We start from the raw sequence: 17,655 nt of genomic DNA on the forward strand, positions 1-17,655 counted from the left end.
TATTTTTGCAAATCATAAATTGTTACACTAAAAAAATATTAACACATGAGATGACGGAAATCATTGTGGTGTGCCACGAAGATGTGAAAAAAATAGGCATAAAACTAGCTCACAAATTATTCAGGCTAATTATTCTCCCATCCCCATACAACACAACTTCTCTGTCTTTCACTGCTCTTACAAGAACATCAGTCTCCTCGGCTGTGAACCGCTCCTGGCGTGCGCCTGGTAAATACGCCATAATAATAGCAATCCATAATGGAACTTGCGCACCTGCTTTTAAAGGGAATGTTGGATGACGCTCTGATTGGTTTATTTCACGTTACGCCCAAACCACACCTATGAATAATGAAGCTACTTCAGACCAACCCATTTTAGATTTGCGCCGGGCGCAAGAGCCATTTATCCCGCCGGGAAAATAGCAACAGCGCCGAGACCCGCCCACAAAGTTACTTGCGCTTCGCGCTTTGACACTTGCGTTTCAGATCGTTAAAATAGGGCCCATGGACTCATTTAATGTGTTTTTGCCCGTGACCCAGTTTCTGTATTTCCGTGTTTGATTAGTTCCCAGGTGTGTCCATTATCTTCCTCATGTGTTCCATGTCCCTGTTAATTTAATGATTCCATCCACCTGTGTTTCCCCAATTATCTGTTGTTCATAAGCCGTGTCCCTTCAGTTCTGTTTTGTCGGGTCTTCTCACTTGTGACCACTTGCTACTTACGTGTGTCTACCTCTGTGCTCCATGTTGGATATCCCCTGTGTTGGATATATTAAAAACCTTATTCCGTTTATCCTCGACTCCGTATTCCTTCAGGCAGCGTAAAACCGTGACACCTGTACTGTGTAAGATGGAGAGGTAACAGGTAAACTTTTTAAATGTAACAACCAAACATGGTTTCAGCTCAACTTGGTCAAAACTACACTGACACTGATGCACACACGAAGAAGAAGAAGAAGAAGAAGAAGAAGAAGAAGAAGAAGAAGAAGAAGAAGAAGAAGAAGAAGAAGAAGAAGAAGAAGAAGAAGAAGAAGAAGAAGAAGAAGAAGAAGAAGAAGAAGAAGAAGAAGAAGAAGAAGAACTAATTAAGTTGGTGTTTAGAAATAGAATGAATAAAAAAAAAATCCACGATTGAATTCAGTTTTTTTTTTTTCGGGCAGACCCATGCCACACAAAAAGCATTGATAATTGAGCTTTTGAATTCAAGTGTGTTATGTGAAAGGATGCCACCTTTTCACGTAAGTTCGTAAAATTTCATCTCTGAATCAAATGTAAGTGTTATTATTGGACAGTAGAAGCATTTAGGAACAGCAGCAACTCAGCCACGAAGTGGAAGACCACATGAAGTCAGATTGCTGAAGCGTATGAGGCATTAAAATTGCCAATTCTCTGCTGATTCAATAGCTGAAGATTTCCAAACTTCCTCTGGCATTAATATCATTACAAAAACTATGTGGCCAAAACTTCATGGAATGGATGAGCAACTGCATGCGAGCGTCATATCACCAAGTACAATGCCACGTATCTGAGGAAATGGTGAACTGCCAACGGAAAACAATGAACAAGACTTTGCAAGGATATACCCTGGCAGGCTATCTATAATGGGGGCCTTTGCATGCATTCAATATGCATTCAATATGAGTTTTTCTCACCAGCCCATGTGACTGACCCCGTGCTCTTGTAAGTATGCAGTTATTTTTTTTATTAATTAATTAATACAGAAAGAAAATTATCTGCTAGATTCTCATCCTACGCTGTCAGGTTGTGTCTGTCTTGGTGTTCTGTGTGCTCTTTTCACCTGGCTTTCACTGACAGCCTCCCTCATTGGTTTCAGCTCCTAGCTGGTCTCTAAACCATTGCTTGTGTCACTGTCCACGTGACTTCGCCTGTGCTGTTTTTCCATCTTCTGTGTTTGAGACTGAGTGTTTTCTTAGCCACGGGTGCATTAAAATATCTCTGGGACGAAGCTGTCTTTCATAATGTTGGCACCAACTAATAAGTTCCCGGAATTCTGTATGAATTGTTTTGAAAAAGCTAGTCATAGCTGAAAATACTATGTAGGAAAATATAGGTTAATCATACAGATAAAAAAACATACATGTATGTGTTCAAACAATGTTAGTGTCATTGTGTCGTTAGAGCCTTTATCTCACCTTCAGGTACACTGGTGTGGGCTAAATTTACCACCTCTCTCAGAACGTGGCCCACAGATTGGATCGTGATTTTAAGGGCCGTTCGTAAGGATATCGTCATTTCAGTGTTTGGGTACTCTTCTGGTTATGTAAGCAAGAGATATTTAGAGTTAACAACAGTGAATCACATTCACATTCCATACATTTACCTATACATTTACAGAGTTTGTCTACTAAGGAATCTGTCAATTATGCAAAAACACTAAGTAAATAATAAAAGACTGACAAAGCCACTTGCCACCGATTCGTAGTCCACATCCGAAGTCAATCAGCTTGATGTTCAAAGATGCTGTATTGACCAGAATGTTTCCAGAATGGATGTCTCCATGGCAAACTCCATGGTCTATACAGTCCTTTGCAGCCTGAACAATCTGTACAATTATCATCCGCACAGCACTGTGTTCTAGATGTCCACTGTTATGCTTAATGAAACAATACAGTGTTTCACAGGGCTCTGGATACTCCATAACCAAAATCACATTATCTTGGTCCTCAAACCACTCGAGCAACTCTATAATGTGAGGGCTGTGAGGTTCCTTCATCATATTCATCAGATCCACTTCTGAATTGCCACTGTAGAGATATCCAGGCTAAAAGAAAAAGTTATAAACAGTAGGATAGCTTGAAACCATCTCGTTATTTCAATATAATATATGTAAATATTATCAACATTTTGGTGAATTCATCTTAAAAAAAATTTTTTTGGGTGCTTCAAATATTCTAAATACACATTCATTATGGTTTTTTTTTAACTTACAAGATAACCGGTGCCTTCAGTTTCAGGTTTAGGAGCAAATTTGATGGCGACCTGTAATTTAAATGATGGAAAGCATAGGTAAAATTGTTGTATACAACAAACAAACATTCAGATTTTCAACTTAGTCAAAACAGTGGACACAGATCTTCACTCATCTGTACTCTCTCTGTCTCTCTCACACACACACACACACACACACAAAGAAAGAAAAAGCAAAGAGAGAACTGTAGTACCTTTCGGCGATTCGATTTATGAATTGCTAACCTGACGAAGCCATAGGATCCCTTTCCCAGATCATCAAGCATATGGTATTTCAAGTGTACTGAAAGATATAATAACATGTTAATTTCATTAAAGTTTTTTATTGTTTCTGAATAAAAATCCATGTTAAAAATATGGGTAGGTTTTAAAGAGAGTTATATGAGCAATGGAATTAAGTTAATATTAAAGTAATCTGAAATTAGAACCCACATTGCTTTGCACATTGCTATACTCTGCACATTGCACATAGGCCTATATGGTTAGGTCAGTATATAAGCTATATATATTTTTAAACATGGAGCAAAAATCAGTTTCAATTGTACCTGAGCCAGATGATGGACCGATTCTACATGAACCCGATGTTGTTTTCATCCCTGATGGACCTGGGATAGGCTCAGGGTCAAGCGTTGGTGTCAAACCTGTGAATGGGGGCGCACAATGGGGATGGTTGATTCTTATCAATCAGTTAATTCATTAATATCTACATGTAGATCATATGTTGCATTCAATATAAACATTTATACAGAATGAATTTGAACATAGCCTACTTTTTGCAGGATCCATCTGGTCAGAAAAAGTTGTTTAAATGACTTAGTGTTCAAGATTTCAGTTTAACAGTCTTTAACAGCCTTTTCTAGATTTTACAGTTTTTTTTTCTACAGTTTAAAACAAAACTGTAATCTAAAAAGGCTGAAAGTCGACGACTATAGCCAAGTCCTTCAACAATTTTATCTTCTGCATAATCAGAATTTTAAAACCACATGTGGGGATGGGGCAATGATCTGTATGTAATGACAACTCTATTATTAGTGGGTTGGGGGTCTCGATTGTGACATCACCAGCGACGACACGAAGCGTTCTATTTTCGCGTTCAGCAAAAATAAATGAGAATCGTTTTTTAAAATGGAAAATGAGTTTATGCTTGTGTATATTTTGTTGTTTCAGTTAAAAAAAAAAAAAACTCACCTCGAGTTACAATGCATTCATTCTTTATTATATACATACATACATACATATATATATATATATATATATATATATATATAAATATATATATATATATATATATATATATATATATATAAAATGAAAAATTGGAGAACGCCGTTTAGTTGCTTCTGAAAAAACAAGAGTATGAGGTTTATACGAATTATCGAAATATCATAATAACAAATATGTCTGATGCCATAAAGTATACAGTATACCATTCTAAGCTTCTTTGGTATTTATTAATTTATTAAATAAAGGTCCTACAAAAAGATTTTGGTTCGGGTGCGCTATAGACATCCAAGATTTTACCGCAGTGTATCTACAATGAAAAACAGGCTGCATACAGTGCAGTTATAAATCTAGATACATTGTGACACTATTGTCATCGTATGCCATGAATGACTCTAAGAAAAGTGTTTAATTAAGTACACATTTCTGAAGTAGTTTTCATTGTGAATTACTTTATCACAAGTGGCCTTAAAGAATGTACATTATTAACATTTTACAGAATTCCAGGATCATCTCTCTGACTGACGGTCCCAGTTTAGAACATGAGTAGTTTAGCAGAAATGTATATAACAGGTTTATTTGGGTGAAATAAAGACAAGTGGTGAAAGAGATAGAAAAGAGAGAAAACTCACGGCTAATAGCAGGGGCAACCAAATAACAATTCAAACTGATGATTCTGACACAAAGAGGTCAGACGAACATAACAGAGGAGCAACAAAAACAAGCTGTAATTGAATCGATGCTCAAGCAGCACTGTTAGGCTATTTCTGGTTGGTTGAAGTGAATTTGGACTGAATTAATTTTAAATTATTCCAAGAGAGAGTGGATTAAGAGAATTGTCTTTATCATTATGATAGATGTTCACTATACTGTATATAAGTTTGTGTTTTGCCGCTAGGTGTCAGTGCAACATAAGGAAAAGTAATTGGCTTTTGGCAAGGTCATTATTGTTTTCGTTGCTTGCCAAGCTCTTAATTCCCTTAAGAGCTGAAAAAATAATGATTATAATAAAAAGTAAAATAAAGAGTTTCATTAAGTCTCTCAACCTCAAAACACTGTCTCATCAACCACAGAGACCGCATGTCACCCCAAGTAAAGACAGAATAGTGTGAACCAAGGTTGGCATAACAATATCAGAGCATGAATTTATTTTATTCTTTTTTCTAAAATATAAAAACAAATCTCTGTAAAAATATTTATGCAATCATTTATTATTCACATTTATAATTCATATACTTTTATATAAGCTTGTATTCTTTTGTTTAATTTCTGTTTACCAAAAGGAATAAAAAATAATAAATTCAAATGAAATCGACTCATTTTAGTTATTCACTCTTTGACCTCGTAGTGTCACTGCTCAAGGAAAACAAAAAGATAAGCAGCTAGAACTGTCTCTCTCCTTTATAAAATCTTTTAAATGGCTTGGTATATACAAAATTACAATATAATAGTTTTTTTAATATTTACATTTGTTTAGCTTTCTCTTTAATTCACAAAGAGATTCAAGGCCTCTCTCTGGATTCATTGTGTGTGTGTGTGTGTGGCTCCATGACACACAGTTATGTTTTTTTATGTATGTATATTGTAATTTATTTTTTGAAGTTCTTAGGTTTTGTTCGAGCCCACCATAACTTTGGCATTGACAGACATGTGACCCCCATTTGCCTCATCATACATATTTATGAATTTTCACATAGATTTCTTTTATAGATCACTGTCTTCTTTGCAAAAAAAAAAAAAAAAAGTTTCCTAAATGTATCTTTTTTCCCCTTTAATGGGAACTAAAGGATGAAAGTGCTATAAAAGTAAATGGGACTTCTGAGCGATATTTAAATTCTTCAAAATTAACGTGATAGCTTTTTGTGGCCAACAGACCACATTACTGACTAAAAATGCTCCTCTTCAGTGGACTGTTACTGCTCTATCCGGATCATTCATTCATTCACGAATCATTTAGACCATATAAACTAGATCAGCTGAGTCATTTGGCTTTATAATGACATGATGATGAACAAATGGTAACATAATGTCCTACTCGGATCATTCATTCACGAACAAATCATTTAGACCATATAAAGTAGATCAGCTGAGTCATTTGGCTTTATAATGACAATGTTGAACAAATGGTAAACGAATGTTCTTTTTGGGTTAACTCCTCACTTTATGTTTTCTAAAATTAACTGTAAATCATCTAGTTAATCACAACTGTGGATTTTAAAGCCATACATTTTATTTGATATGCTATGTTTTACAAAGCAAAATCAAAATTGGTGTACCCCCTGCAATACAGGGAGTCACTGCATTACAGATCACGTCAGCATGAATTGGTTTACATAGAGATTGATTAGTAATTATTTTTTAATGTGTGCCTGTTGTCAGGTTACAGCCATGCCTCCTCAGTAGGCATATACCCTTTCAGAATGCCATGGTTGGGGGTCTGGGATGCTGGGTGTTTGATTGACATTAGATCTGTTTGGAATCCACGTCGCTGAAAGGCCATGTCGTTTAGGAATTCCAAATGTCAAGCGCATCTCGGACGTTTGAGCAGTGGGTGGGGACCAGAAAAGCAGTTTCTCATCGACAATTTATGTCACCACCGACATTTAGTTTTTTTCTAGCACAGTTTGTGGTGAAAAGAATAGGAATGATTCTGACTAATGGTGGTTGTGAAGGATTTACAATATGGATTCAACTGTAAATATATATTTTTAAAAATGTGGTTAGAAATTCTCCTATTTTTTTCACTATTGTCCGAGCTATAAGCACCCACAAGTAGTTTCCGGATTGCTTTAGTGAATGACATAAAATTGTTAGTCAAGCCCTGGACTTTCTGAAACACCATGTGTGCATGAGAAACATAAAAAAAAGTGTGCATAAAAAAGGCAAAAACACCACATGTAAATCTAAAAAAGAAAAAAAAAACATACATACATACATTTGAGACTTGTTTCCCTACAAGATAGGATCTTATAGGCCTACATTTAACACAGTATAGCCTATTAAACAATAAGTGTTGGTTGAAGTTAGTAGCTATAAGACAAATGATGCTCCATAAGCCTTTGGACCTTTGTACTTACCTTTGTATGCTTTAATATATACAGATAAGTTATTTGAGCTATTGAGATGGACGAGTAATCCATTCAGTAGGAATAACAGTTGTCATGGGAACTTCATTCGAACTCCAGAAAGATAATAGTCTGAGATATCATGTGTTTTGATATAGACAATAGAATGATTAAAAAATGACTGATGTATTTTAATCTGTAAACAAAGTCATATTTATTAAATTCTCATATACTGTGTGGGCATTCTAAAGCCCCATTTAGGATGTGTGGTGAACGGTATATGTGGTATGTGGAAAAATGACTTCTAATGCATTTTATTTTGATGCATTTTAAGTCTGGCTTTGACACATATGAAAAACCCTCAAGAATTTTGTACACTTGTGGATGGAGCCTATTGCTGTTCCCAAGCCAGAAATCTAAAGACGACAAGAAAATTGGTTTAATGGTTTCAAAAGCCTCGATTAGCTTGCCTCAAATCTCATCCTAAATTCCCAAACTCAATTCCACAAACATTCTTCTTAACGTCTGCATTCATTTTCTTCAAACCTACAAACTGACTCTGTGTGTGCTCAAGATTCATGGTCTGGGTTATCTCCTTCCATCTCATGCCAATAAACACGTCTCTTATTTTCATTCTCTATTTTCCCCTTCACTGAGCTAAACAGGCACTTCAATCTTTCCTTTCCATTTGAAAGATTTACATGAGAGTGAGTTGTGATCAATGCATATAAGATTTTACAATTTGCATTATTTTGCGTGATATACCTAAGAATTTATAGGCCTTTATTCGATTGCAACATCCACCAGTTTACACCAATGAGGCTGACTAATATCAAAAACACTTGTAAAACTTGTATTGAATGCTTAGATTATAAGCTAATTTTTGTTTAGGGATATGGCAGGTTCCTCCTCTGCAGGCTTAAAAATATTTCAATCAATGTACATCAAGAAATAACATTTTTCTCCAATATGTAAAATTTGAATTTAATGAATTTAAAATGGCTTTATAGTTTTATTCTCTGTAATGCCTGTAAGTCTGGGTCTGTATAAAGTTTGTTTGACGACAGTGTGATTTCAAGTATAAATCGTGTCAGCAGTTTTAAACTAAATTATGGCTCTTTTGTTTTACTCATATTGTTTATTGCCATGAATCCAAGCAGTGGTTTGTGACAATTCACTTAACCTGCCCACTCAGCTCTTACTGCAGACTGAAGAAAACAGAACAGAGGTTTGGTTTACGCCTATTTGTGGACAGACGCTTCTTGATTCGTTCCAAAATGTGACTGAAAACTTTGCACAGATTAATTTGTATACATCTATACACATATTTGCATTAATCTGCAATGTTTATATCAAAGGAAATATAATTCTCCTTTGGAAACCCCGGTGTTTTACTGGACTGAATGATGTTAATATATACTGAGCAAGTACATGAATGGACATCAAAGGCATTCCCTGCAGTTAAATGACCAGATCATTTCAAAAATACATTTTTCTGCATGATGTTTCTCATATATAAAAAATACTACAGATCCATCAGAATCCTAATGCCTTACCAAAAATGCTGTTTATTTTAAAAGAGCACAGTATAAATGAACACAGTATATTAATATGCATTATGTCAGTGTAAACTCTGAACAGTGTAAACCAGAACAGAAACAGGTATGTAATACAGCAAAACATATACTTGGACAACAAATACTTTTTTTTCCTCACTGCATAATTACAGCACTGATTAATATTCACGTATAATAATGTTAGAATATTAGTGGAACAACTTTTATGACTTTGATGCAGTATTCATAAGGGTGAAGGTTTTCATAAATCATATCCCTTATTCATAATTATTCATTATGCAGATAAATCTATTGGAGATAAATAAACGGGTGACAACAACTGATTTGTTAGCCGACTTGATGAATTAATTTGGCTATGACTAGGCATTTTTTGGAATAAATTTAAAGGATAACTAGTAAGTTTATGTATAAAACACAGGTTCTGGTCAGGATAATTGAAGTGGCATGCAAATTATGATTCATCAAATCAAATTGTTTGGACATCAAATCATTGCACACACTAGAAAAAATACAACTTATTAGTTTGAGTCAAATCATGATGTCAAGGGTAACTGTCAAAAGTTTTGATTTAATGGGGGAATACGATATTTACTGCTATATTGTCATGAGAGCTAAATGTAATTTTAGAAGCTGAACGGAACTGTGGAAAAACAACTCCATTCGATTCCAGACTTACGCTGTCTCCTTCTCAGAAATAGGAGAGAGTTTGAGTCTTTCCTTATCTTCTTTTTCCTCTGTTTCCCTTTTATCTATTGCTTCTCCTTCCACATGGTATCCCACCATCAGCTGATACACCATCACACCCAACATGGCACCAATGAATGGGGCAAAGATGGGTACAAAAGACCAGTAAGAGTTTGCTCTGTGGTAGATGGAACAGAATCTGATGTTATAGATGGTATCAATAGTGAAACGGATGGAAACAATACATACAATAAAGGAAATGTGACTTACGAGAACACTTCTGAGCCCCATCCAGCAACTGCGGTGAAGATCCGAGGCCCCAAGTCTCTGGCTGGGTTTACAGCATAACCCGAGTTAAAACCCATGGACTGACCAATCACTAGAACTACAAAGCCCACAGTGAAGGCCTCCAGTCCTTGTGGAATTGGGTTATTGTAAGGGTCGACAATGGCGAGGATACAAACTATGAGAGCTGCTGTGCCAATCACCTGTGAAAAATATTGGTTCACCCAACAATGACTCACCCTCATGTTGTTCTAAAACGCTGATATTCTGAAGACGTTTTTGTCCATAACAATGAAAGTCAATGGGGTCCAAAACAACACTTTCACTGTATGCTCAAACAAAACGCTGGGACTTCAATGAATGCAAAATTTTGTTGTCTTACCTGATCAAAGAAGCCATTGAGCAAAGTAAGGTGTTTAGAAGGGTATGTAGCAAAGATTCCAGCCGTTGCATTGTCCCCTACAACAACTAGAGAACCTTGTCCATAGTCCCAAATTGCATCTGCAAAAATCAAGTGAATTTAAAGTGGGGAAACCCTCTTTTAGATCTTCAAAAAAGTCAAAAGTTTCATTTTTGGCTTCAACAGACTGACCCAGGATGTCGACTGAGAAAAATGTGGATTATTGACAACTGAAATTAAGTTCTAAAACTTACCAATATACATGCCAAATATTATTCCTGAGCCAAGAAAAGCCCCCAGAGTCTGGGCCAGGAAGTACACGGGAAATTTCCTCCAGGGTTCTCTCCCCAACAAACAAAGGGAAAAGGTCACAGTAGGGTTTATATGACCTCCTGTAACACACAGGTTTATTTCTTAATATGTTGAATGGTGCATTTAAAATGAGATTTTCACAGAACACAATTAAAATGAAAATATGTACCATAAACATTCAGTTTAGACTTTTTGGGCTGGTTCTAAACTAGGATTAAACTTAAAAAAATTTCAACTTCAACTTGTCCAAGACTTTTCTTATATCCCAAACAGTCATTAATTTGCAGTATTCCTCTAATTTAAATGTTAAAGTCAAAACTGCCATTGTCTGATATGGTTTTTCATCAAAAGCCTTCAGGTACAGTTCATCCATCGAGTGAAGTTTAACCATGAGGCAACCCTAAATTCCAGCCAATAATATCTGAAAATAAAATGTTCTAAAAGTAGGAAAGAATGTAGTGTAATTTTACCAGTTTGAACCCATCTGGTGAATGTTTGGGAAAACATTTTAATATCTGGTTCTGATCTGTATGTGACTCACTGAAGTGAAACGGCACATCTGAAATCTGAAATTTCCTGTCTTCTCTCAAGAAAAGAAAAAAAAGACAGTTTTAAGAAGCTTATGATCTGAGTTACCTGAAACTTGCCCACAAACTAGGATTCCCAGTGTAGCAGCGAACCCAAAAGCAAAATTCACCGTCAGAAACATTCCATGAGAGCCTCTGCTAAGAATCAACTGGGCGACCGCACCACATCCAAACATCTAGAAATAGAGAAATTAAGAATACAAATCCAATTAACCAACTGCTTATCTTAACTGGCATTTTTATCAAATAAATCTCATTGAATGATTGTGGTTTTAGTTTGACAGATTATGATTCTCAGAGCTAGACATCCTTGGCTTCATGTAGCTGTTTTTTGTTTGCGGACTGCATTTGAAGAATGTGAAACATTATGGGCATCATGTGGATTTGATAGATAGTATGAGTATGACTGTGTGTGTGTACTTGCGCTCTCTCCCATTGTGTGATGCCCTCTAGCCTGTCTGTGTTTGCCAGCCGTTATTGAGCCTCTGGATGGGGGGTTCGTAGACCGCACAGTACCATCAGAAAACAACAGATGGGCATTGGTGAAGCTCTATTTTTCTCCAGATATTGCTGCTGGAGTCTTAGTTTCCATTGAAAACAGATGATGAGATATGGTTTAACCTGTGATCCCCCCGTGGTGTATCAAATTTATTCTGGATATGTGCTGTCTTGAATTCTGAATTATAGACCATGCTGTGCCCAGTGCCTGTTGTTTGAGCTTACCTGCTAATTGCGTTGTATAAGATACTTTAGACTTCACAAATGGTCAAAATACAATTTACATCAATACAAGATGTGTTATGACATGGAATATGTCATTATTTCAAAGATATCTTCTAGTAATGTTTGCGGTGTTCTGTTGAAGTCTTCTAATGAAGGCTTCTAATGCTAACGTAACAATATTTTCTATCACATTATTTGTGTTCATCTTTGTTGTGACCATCCTGGTTGACCAATTAATATTTCATTCGAATTCTTATTGTTTAGAGTCTGTTTGCTTCTGTTTAAACAGTTTCAGTGATAAAGTATGTTAGTAACACGAATACAGTTCCAGTGTCTTCATTTTACTGAGAAAAATACACGAAAAATATGAAATGGCCCACTCTACAGTGTCAGAAACTCGTATAAAGCAGCTACTCAAGATTCAAGTTCAATTATGTCATCTCACAGTGTGTACAGCAAAACAGACATTTGACTTCAAATTAAGTTACAAACGTTACTTATTTTAGCTTTGAACATTTAATTCCACGTTTTAATAGCTATTATTAGCAACAGCTGAGAAAAACGTGTTCTTAATTAAAGTGGGAAACATTATAATAGTATAAAGTATAGATGCAAAGTGTAAGTATGAAGTATAAAAATATATACTTTTCCTAAAACAAAAACTAATTTGCAAAATAAGGGGAAAACATCACTCAGGTGTAGCTGAATTGAAATTGTAGACTTTTCAGCAGATGAAAGCATCTAGGTTATGTTTGATATATCTTGTATGCTTGCATCCATTCCACATTTTCATCAAAGATAGAGAGCAAATCAATCTTTGCATCATTAGTTATTTATCATCCATATATCAAGCTTAGTACAATCAATGTACTACTATTTTATTTTTTCACAAACCAATGAACTAAACTGACATTTCTGATTTTTTAAACATGGAATAGCCTACTGTATATACTTAAGTTAAGGAAATGTTTTAAATAAAATAAAAAACAAAGCAAAAATGTGTTGCAAATTCTGGATGGTAACACCATGTAATCCTCCTCTGAATTGTTCAGAAACATTCACTTCAAAATGAATAAACTAAACTAAATCTGACTGCATGGTATTTTCATCAAAGATGAAAACGGTTTGTCTCATCACTAACTCATCGATGACAAAAACATCAGAAATGTCTCACCACTAGAATGAGAGTGCCCAGGCATTCGGCCAGTGCCTGTCGTATCAGCTCATTCCTAACATGGAACATCCGAGCCATCTTTTCCAGGATCACCTTCTGTCTTCCCATAATGTCTTAGGATAGTTTAAAGATGATGATTAAAGGCTGTTTTAGTTGTGATGATGATGATGATGATGATAAAGGGCAGACTGCCACTACTGGGTAAGTGTTCCTGTACTACTTGTCCTGTTGAGTTTGGGCCCTATATGAGCTTCTGAATGTCCCGCCCTCACTCACTATAAAACAGCATTCCTACAACTTTTTCCCTCCCTCCATCTTTTTTTATTTTTTTTTATGTCTGACTTCTTTGTTATGAATGTGTGTCCGAGGACTGGGATAGAAGGGATTCTTCCACTTCATATATATATAAATCTGTTTCTGAATGGCCCTCTAGGGTTTGGTGCACAAGAATCAGTATTGTTTCCGCTAGTACTATTACCTCCCCGTGTGGATTGTAGCCTAATAGACAGTGATTGGAACATACAGAGTCCATGACGAGACTCAGTTTTTTGTTTTAAATGAATATTTTAGGTTTGTGGAAATGTATGGGTATTTAACCAGTGTAGAAGCTTGGCAAGTGTCTGAAACACAGGGCAGATGTTTTTTATTCTGGAAAGTATTTGTGCCACATGATGGTCACAAGCTTGAAGTGTCTGAAATTCTTTTGTAATAACGTTAAATAATTCATCTTTTTGTCCAAGAAACACAATGACTTGTGGCACCAATTTCCAGCATTATGCCATTTTGGATGTTTGCCAAGACACAAGTTCTCGATATTTAACCCACTATTTAATGTGCTTAATATTAATGTTATTTCATCTGAGTTATATCTTTCCAAAAATAGGGTGAATAGAGTGGCGGGCAACAAGTCCCGGTGCATTAAATCTATTCCTGTGGTATTCTAGGATCGTCAATAAAGAGTTCTGACATGAAACTGGCACAAAGATGGCACAGTCCGACAGGTCTAACTCAATCTGACCTAATGGCATTATCACATGGCACAGCTGATTGGTTCCCTCCTGTATCGGTAGCCAATGAGCTTTATGCTCAGCATTAAAATATGACTAGGACTTACTGTAGCAGTTGCAGCTTGCTTCAGAACTGCAAAATCAATATCTACGATAAGAAAATGCTCTTCTAAGCAATATCGCTGGTAGGACTTTATCTTTTGGACCTTTTGCTCATTAAAGAATCCTGAAAATAATATTCTGAAATAATATCCTGAAATAATAATATTTTACAAAAATATTAAGCAGCACAACTATTTTCAACACTGATAATACACTTTTTGTTTCTTAAGCATATCTTTATTTTTGAAGAAAATTCTGCTTTGCCACCAGAGGAATGCATTAAAATATAATAAAATATTTTATTTTAAAATAGACACTGTAAAAATATTTAAATATGGAACATTTTTAGTTTTAAACATCCTTATGATGAGTTTTAAACATCCTTATTTACTGTATCCTCATGATGAAGCTAGCTCTTCTTGGTAACTATTGGAACAGTTTACTCATCCATATATGCACAATCCCCATCCGGAAATTAGGTGATATGCTTTATTGCAGTCTTTCAAAATATGTAATTAATTGTGTTCATCTTGTGCCGTGTTTGTCGGTAGGCTATGCTTGAATGTTTACTGCTTCCGCTCAATAATGGCCTCTGCTGGCACTTCCCTTGATTATTGAATTTAAACCTGGTTGTTTTCAAATGTTTTGGGTGCTTTTTTAAAATTAATATTAGGTTTAGTTTTGTTGTTGATGTGTGTTTGTGTGTGTTTATATAGTATGAGTCATATTTGCGCAGATACTTGGTTGCATTATTTTTAGCTTATTATTATTTTTAATTGAACTTACTCTTTTTCATGCCCACATGTTATTAAAAAAATAAGAACCCTGTAAAAATCTTTAGGTTAAAACAAGATCAACCTGCTGGTGTTCATTTTACAGTAATGACTGCTGGTTGTACATTATCTCTCACATATGAGACCCTGGACCACAAAACCAGTATTAAGTCAAACAGGTATATCTGTAGCTATAGCCAACAATACACTGAATTATTGTAATTTTCATTATAATAATGAAAATTATTATTATGATTTTTTTATGGCAAAAATCATCAGGATATTAAGTAAAGATCATGTTCCATAAAGATATTTTGTAAATTTCCTACTGTAAATATATAAAATCTTAAGCTTTAAGAAGCATTGCATTGCTAAGAACCTCATTTTGACAACTTTAAAGGTGATTTTCTCAATATCTTTTTCTCTTCCAAATTTCCAAATTCCAAATCTCAAAGTATCTGACATAGTATATGACACCTTCTTTATGTGTTTGCTATTTGCTATATTTACAACATAATGATCTTCTCATCATTGTATAAAATTAATTGTGGGTTCATTTAAATACCTGCCCAAATCCGGTCCTTAAAGTTCTTTGTGCCAACAATGTTCTACTACAATCTAATAGCTGTCTGACATTAGAGACCTAGTCCTTCCTCTTAAGATTAAACACCTTGAGTAAAAGGATGTGCTTGAAATATCAGTGCACTTTCAGTGAGCTTTAACTGAATACAAAACCTACAATCATCTCTTAATGCATTCACTCTTAAGTTAACTTTATAGTTTGTAGCCTCTCCTATATTGAGTATGGCTTCTGTGACCTCCCTCCTGTTGACTTGCATCCAAGTGTATTGATTGTGTTAACAAACATGAAAGTAAAGAATGCATTGCAACCCTGTTTTTGGAGGCCCCCCAAGAGAACATTCTGGATCTTTCTGCTATGACGCACACATTTCAAGAGCCACTACTAATGAGCCGAATCAGTTGCGTTTAATCAAAGAGACGTGCACAATTTTGGGAGGCCTCCAGGAACAGGGTTGGGACTCACTGTCTTACAGAAGGAGTTTGCCCAAAAATCATTTACTCATCCTCATTCACTAACCTTTTAATCTGTAAATATGTTATGGCACAAAACGCAAGGTAAAAGTTCCAGATATATATTGCATTAAAGAACTGAAGTGTGGCAAAATAGCTCTGAGATCTGTTAGTAGTTCAAAGATTACAGTGATTATACCTCATCTTCCCCCCTTGGGCTGCTCCTGGGACATGCTCTGGAATTAATTCAGCCTATGAAACCCATCCATATGAGGCCTTTGATAAGTACTGCGCTAGGCTCTGAAAGAACAACCTGACTGACTGAAAGTCAATACAAATTTGACAGAGCTTTTTTAACTATAGAGGCAATATGAAGTGGTATTTGAGGTAACATTTAAACGGCAGGCTATTTGAAAAGTATGGGAATGTAATGTGAAGTGTCTTAGAAAAGAACTGGGAAAAGTCACGATCTGTGGTGGGATACATTGAGAATGTTTATTCACACCTACATGACTGTCTATATATCTATATTTTCTTCACTCTGTTATTGCATTGACAGTTATGGAGAAAGGGTACAAATAAAGCAAAAAGTATTTAAACAGTCAACCATGATACCTTAGGCCTCCTTTGTTGTCTTAGGTACATACTACTGTTTTTGTCTGTTTTGATTAAATATTAAAAATGAAAGGCATACACTTTCAATGAATAGATGTGCGGATAGCATAGGACAATTGCATTTTCTATCTCCTTCTGCTTTGATGGGAGCGAATATGTTAATTAAGCTTTTCCTTTGTATAAAATCATATTATGACCTATCCTTGCAGTCAGATTCATCACTGCTGGCTTTGAATACACTGAAACCATTTCCATTATGCATTCCCGAGAACTCAAGTGTTTTAAACCTTCCAAAATATAAAAACCTACTAACAGCGGTTTTGGCCTAAAGGTTTTTTTTTTTTTCTGCACTTAGGTTTTTTACACAAAAGAAGTGTTTTCAATAAGCAGCACTTGCCAGCACATTCTAAAGGGATTCTAAAGGAAATGACTGTGAGAAATTTTTATTTAGAGCTCTCCATGGCAACAAATTTTCAGTAGTCCGCACAGGGTGAGTTATAAGAATGTCATTTTTACTAATTAAAAGTGAGTTTACAGGGTCATAGATGACCACCTTCCTAATGTGACAGTAGTAGTTTTGTATAAAAATATAATCAATTTAAAGATCTTAATGTGATTTGCAATTATGTTTTGTTTAACTTTTCTATTTTATATGCATGTTTTATATAATCTTTGCATGTCTTAGTTTAAAATTGATACACACACACACACACACACATTATATAAAATATATACTATATACACCTTTTAACAAAATTAAAAATGAAGTAGAGGTGTGGTGGTGTATCTGGGTGGTAGGAAACATTTAAAATATTTAATGCTAAAACCAAATTTTCCCTATTACAACAACAACAACAACAACATATTTATTTAATTAATTATAATGATACATTATTATATATTTAATTTATTATATTATCTTATTCTATTCTAACAACAATTAAATAATGTATATTTAAACCAGATTTATAGTAATAATGATTATTATGACAATTATAATAATAATAATAATAATAAATATTTTTACAACTAATTCATAATTATACTTTATTTTTCAGTTGTAACCCTGAATGAAAACGTAGCTATTTAAAATGTGTATTAATTTAAAATC

General features: G+C 35.0%; 1 protein-coding gene across 1 annotated transcript; it reads right to left on the reverse strand.

The window, feature by feature from the left end:
* Positions 1–8,823: 8,823 nt before the first annotated feature.
* LOC127986139 (aquaporin-3-like) lies at positions 8,824–13,233 on the reverse strand. Its single transcript, XM_052588369.1, has 6 exons — positions 13,016–13,233; positions 11,168–11,294; positions 10,474–10,611; positions 10,202–10,320; positions 9,805–10,022; positions 8,824–9,712 (listed from the first exon to the last, which is right to left on the reverse strand). The coding sequence occupies exons 1-6, from the start codon at positions 13,121–13,123 to the stop codon at positions 9,523–9,525; spliced, it is 900 nt and encodes a 299-aa protein (XP_052444329.1). The 5' UTR covers positions 13,124–13,233; the 3' UTR covers positions 8,824–9,522.
* Positions 13,234–17,655: the final 4,422 nt, after the last annotated feature.

The sequence above is a fragment of the Carassius gibelio genome, chromosome B21, assembly GCF_023724105.1.
Source record: "Carassius gibelio isolate Cgi1373 ecotype wild population from Czech Republic chromosome B21, carGib1.2-hapl.c, whole genome shotgun sequence".
Taxonomy (NCBI): domain Eukaryota; kingdom Metazoa; phylum Chordata; class Actinopteri; order Cypriniformes; family Cyprinidae; genus Carassius; species Carassius gibelio.

Bases quoted from the DNA above. Each gene is read 5' to 3' on its own strand.
- LOC127986139 (XM_052588369.1), bottom strand. From the start codon at position 13,123: ATGGGAAGACAGAAGGTGATCCTGGAAAAGATGGCTCGGATGTTCCAT. The intron at 10,612-11,167 runs GTAACTCAGATC...TGTGTGTTACAG, and splicing joins AGTTTGTGGGCAAGTTTCAG to GAGGTCATATAAACCCTACT. The intron at 9,713-9,804 runs GTAAGTCACATT...CATCTACCACAG, and splicing joins TGGGGCTCAGAAGTGTTCTC to AGCAAACTCTTACTGGTCTT.